Below are 2,317 nucleotides of genomic sequence, written 5' to 3' on the forward strand. Positions count from 1 at the left end.
CGCTCTGCCGCAGGATCGTGAGTATGTCTGATCAGCGTTTGGATGTATCCTAAGGTATCGGTCATGTTACCGAGAACGACGCTGGCCATAGCTGCGGCTAAAGATTTGGGATCCGAAGGTGAGGGAGATAGTGGACGGAGAGAGGCTTCACATAGGTCGCAGAACGGCGTTGCTTGGCATATTTTGTCGATAAGATCGTCGGAGGATACCGACGGCAGAAGCAGGAGGAGAAAGAGGGAGAGACACGGTAATGATGTGACGGTGGAGGATCCTTTCATGATCGCAAGATAGTGAAATTTTTGAGAAGTTGATGATATGCAATAAATTAAAGACTTGTGGTTTTGTGAGTATACTACTGCTAGCTCTGTTTCTAGACTTATATAGTAGTCGCTGTTTAAAGTTGTTACATGTTTGTGAATTTTATTTTGTTCTTTTAACCACCAAGACAAGATGTTTTTTACGTGTCGTCACATAGGAATTTTGGTATATATCGATGTTAACTAGGTTAATGATTAATTAGGTGTACGTGGTTATTATAATTCCACCCGTGAACAAAGCTTCGTGATGATCAACAAACTTTATTTTTGTTTGATAGATATGTCTTACAATGTATAAGTTGTTCTGCGTATTTTAGAGTATAAACTTCAATTTGAGCATTATTGTAGATTTGTAGGTGTATTGATTGAATCATACTACCTAATTTTTATGATACAGTACATGGATAGTGTATGGTCTTTTAGTTTTTGTTTGTTACACTTTATCCTTTTGGTTATATGTGGTTGTTGGCACTATAACATAAGAAAGACGAAGGGTATGTGTGGTTTTAATTTGATGTATGAGTACATTAGTAGTCGGTCACATATACGACAAAAAAAATACCACTATATAATGAGTCCACACTATACCCAACGTCGACCAAACAATTTTAAAATACCTTAAGATAATTAATATTGTGGGGGCTGTCTTCTCCCCTCAGTCGATATCTGGCTCGTGAATGTTTTGTATATCCCGTGATTCGGTTCTAAAAACTTCGTGCCGAAATAATTTTGTATAGCCGGTTCTTATATAGCTAGCTAGTACCGGTTTGGCATTAGTAACGGTGCATAGTTTCACTAGAATTAAATCAATCAACCAAGCATGATTACGAGCTTTTATTATTATATTACATTATGTTAAATTTTACTAGAGCAACATTCGGATGATGGCTCTGGTCACATCGCAGATCTTGTTTATTCTCTGAGTCAAACCGGTTAACGGCGATTGGCCTTTTGGAAACTCTCCTTCGCAAACGGAGGCTTCAACACCAGCGTCGACAACGGCGCCTTCGGCAAACTTGGGGTTTCCTTTGATAGCTGTGATGGCAGTGTGGACGTCAAAGTCTACGATCGTTTTGTATCTCAGATTACATTCGTCCAATGCACGTTTAAGCATCGGTTTGGTTTTATACGCCGCGTTGATCTGCCCGAGCGTTTCAGTCCCAAGCGCCTACGTAGATTCCCAAAACAAAAACAAAAAGCATCTTGCATTTTTATACTAGTAGAAGATTTACTTTTTTTTTGGGACAAAATTGCCTTTTGACTTCAAAAAGTTACAAAACCAACCCCGTGACTAAGTACACTTTAATGTCTTAATCCAAAATTGAGATTATTGTAATTAAGAGAGAGATATATACCTTGATTTTGTCGACGAGGATAAGACCGAGACCGACGGTGTCGGCGGAGGAGCTACGTGGATCGGAGCGGAGGAGAGAGAGACAGAGACTGTACTCAGGTGTCTGTCTGCATGTCGTATCTACGATATTACCCAACGCAACTCCCACCACCATAGCCATAATCATCATCATCTTAAACATTTTCATCTGTTCACTTTATCGATTAGGACTAATCGGAATATATTAAGATGACTAATATGCATTCCTAGGCGTATGTAATTTATATGTGTTTGTAGGTGTGACTAACTATTATGCTATAAAACGTTTTCTTTTCCTTATTTTGTTCGTTGCATCGATACATTTAACAACTTATTAAATGCACATTCATTGACGTGTCAGCCTGTAGTTATCTCTATACAGAGATTTTAGGCTTTGAATGGTTATTTAATTTGAAGTTGATTTTGGTTTTTATATATTCCAAAAATTTACTTTATAGCCAATTAATTAAGATATTAAGAAAAGTGATTTTCCTAAAATATTGAAAATCTAGAATTTGATGGGTTTTGTCATTTTTTTTTAATGAAAATCTAAAATCTATCTTTCATTACTTTTTTTCTTTATAATGTAATTTGACTTAAAAAAAAAAACTAAACTAAAAACTATACC

General features: G+C 36.7%; 2 protein-coding genes across 4 annotated transcripts in view; both read right to left on the reverse strand.

Moving 5' to 3' along the window:
- Positions 1-2,317, reverse strand: part of LOC104781933 (cell wall / vacuolar inhibitor of fructosidase 1-like) — an 8,054-nt gene that overhangs the window by 5,078 nt on the left and 659 nt on the right. The window contains exon 1 of one of the 3 annotated variants that reach the window (XM_010506743.2): positions 14-391. The exons of the other annotated variants lie outside the window; for them this stretch is intronic. Coding sequence (XP_010505045.1) covers positions 14-278 — 265 coding nt within the window. The 5' untranslated portion in view covers positions 279-391. Of the gene's footprint in view, positions 1-13; positions 392-2,317 lie in introns of those variants that run through there. 3 annotated transcript variants of the gene reach the window in all.
- Positions 1,119-1,948, reverse strand: LOC104781923 (cell wall / vacuolar inhibitor of fructosidase 1-like). The gene is made up of 2 exons (XM_010506725.2): positions 1,673-1,948; positions 1,119-1,485 (listed from the first exon to the last, which is right to left on the reverse strand). The coding sequence occupies exons 1-2, from the start codon at positions 1,856-1,858 to the stop codon at positions 1,183-1,185; spliced, it is 489 nt and encodes a 162-aa protein (XP_010505027.1). The 5' UTR covers positions 1,859-1,948; the 3' UTR covers positions 1,119-1,182.

Source organism: Camelina sativa, chromosome 1 (assembly GCF_000633955.1).
Source record: "Camelina sativa cultivar DH55 chromosome 1, Cs, whole genome shotgun sequence".
NCBI lineage: Eukaryota > Viridiplantae > Streptophyta > Magnoliopsida > Brassicales > Brassicaceae > Camelina > Camelina sativa.

Excerpts from the sequence above, each read along its gene's own strand:
- LOC104781923 (XM_010506725.2), bottom strand. The coding sequence starts at position 1,858 with ATGAAAATGTTTAAGATGATGATGATTATGGCTATGGTGGTGGGAGTT. Across the intron at positions 1,486-1,672 it reads TCCTCGTCGACAAAATCAAG|GCGCTTGGGACTGAAACGCT; the intron begins GTATATATCTCT and ends GAATCTACGTAG.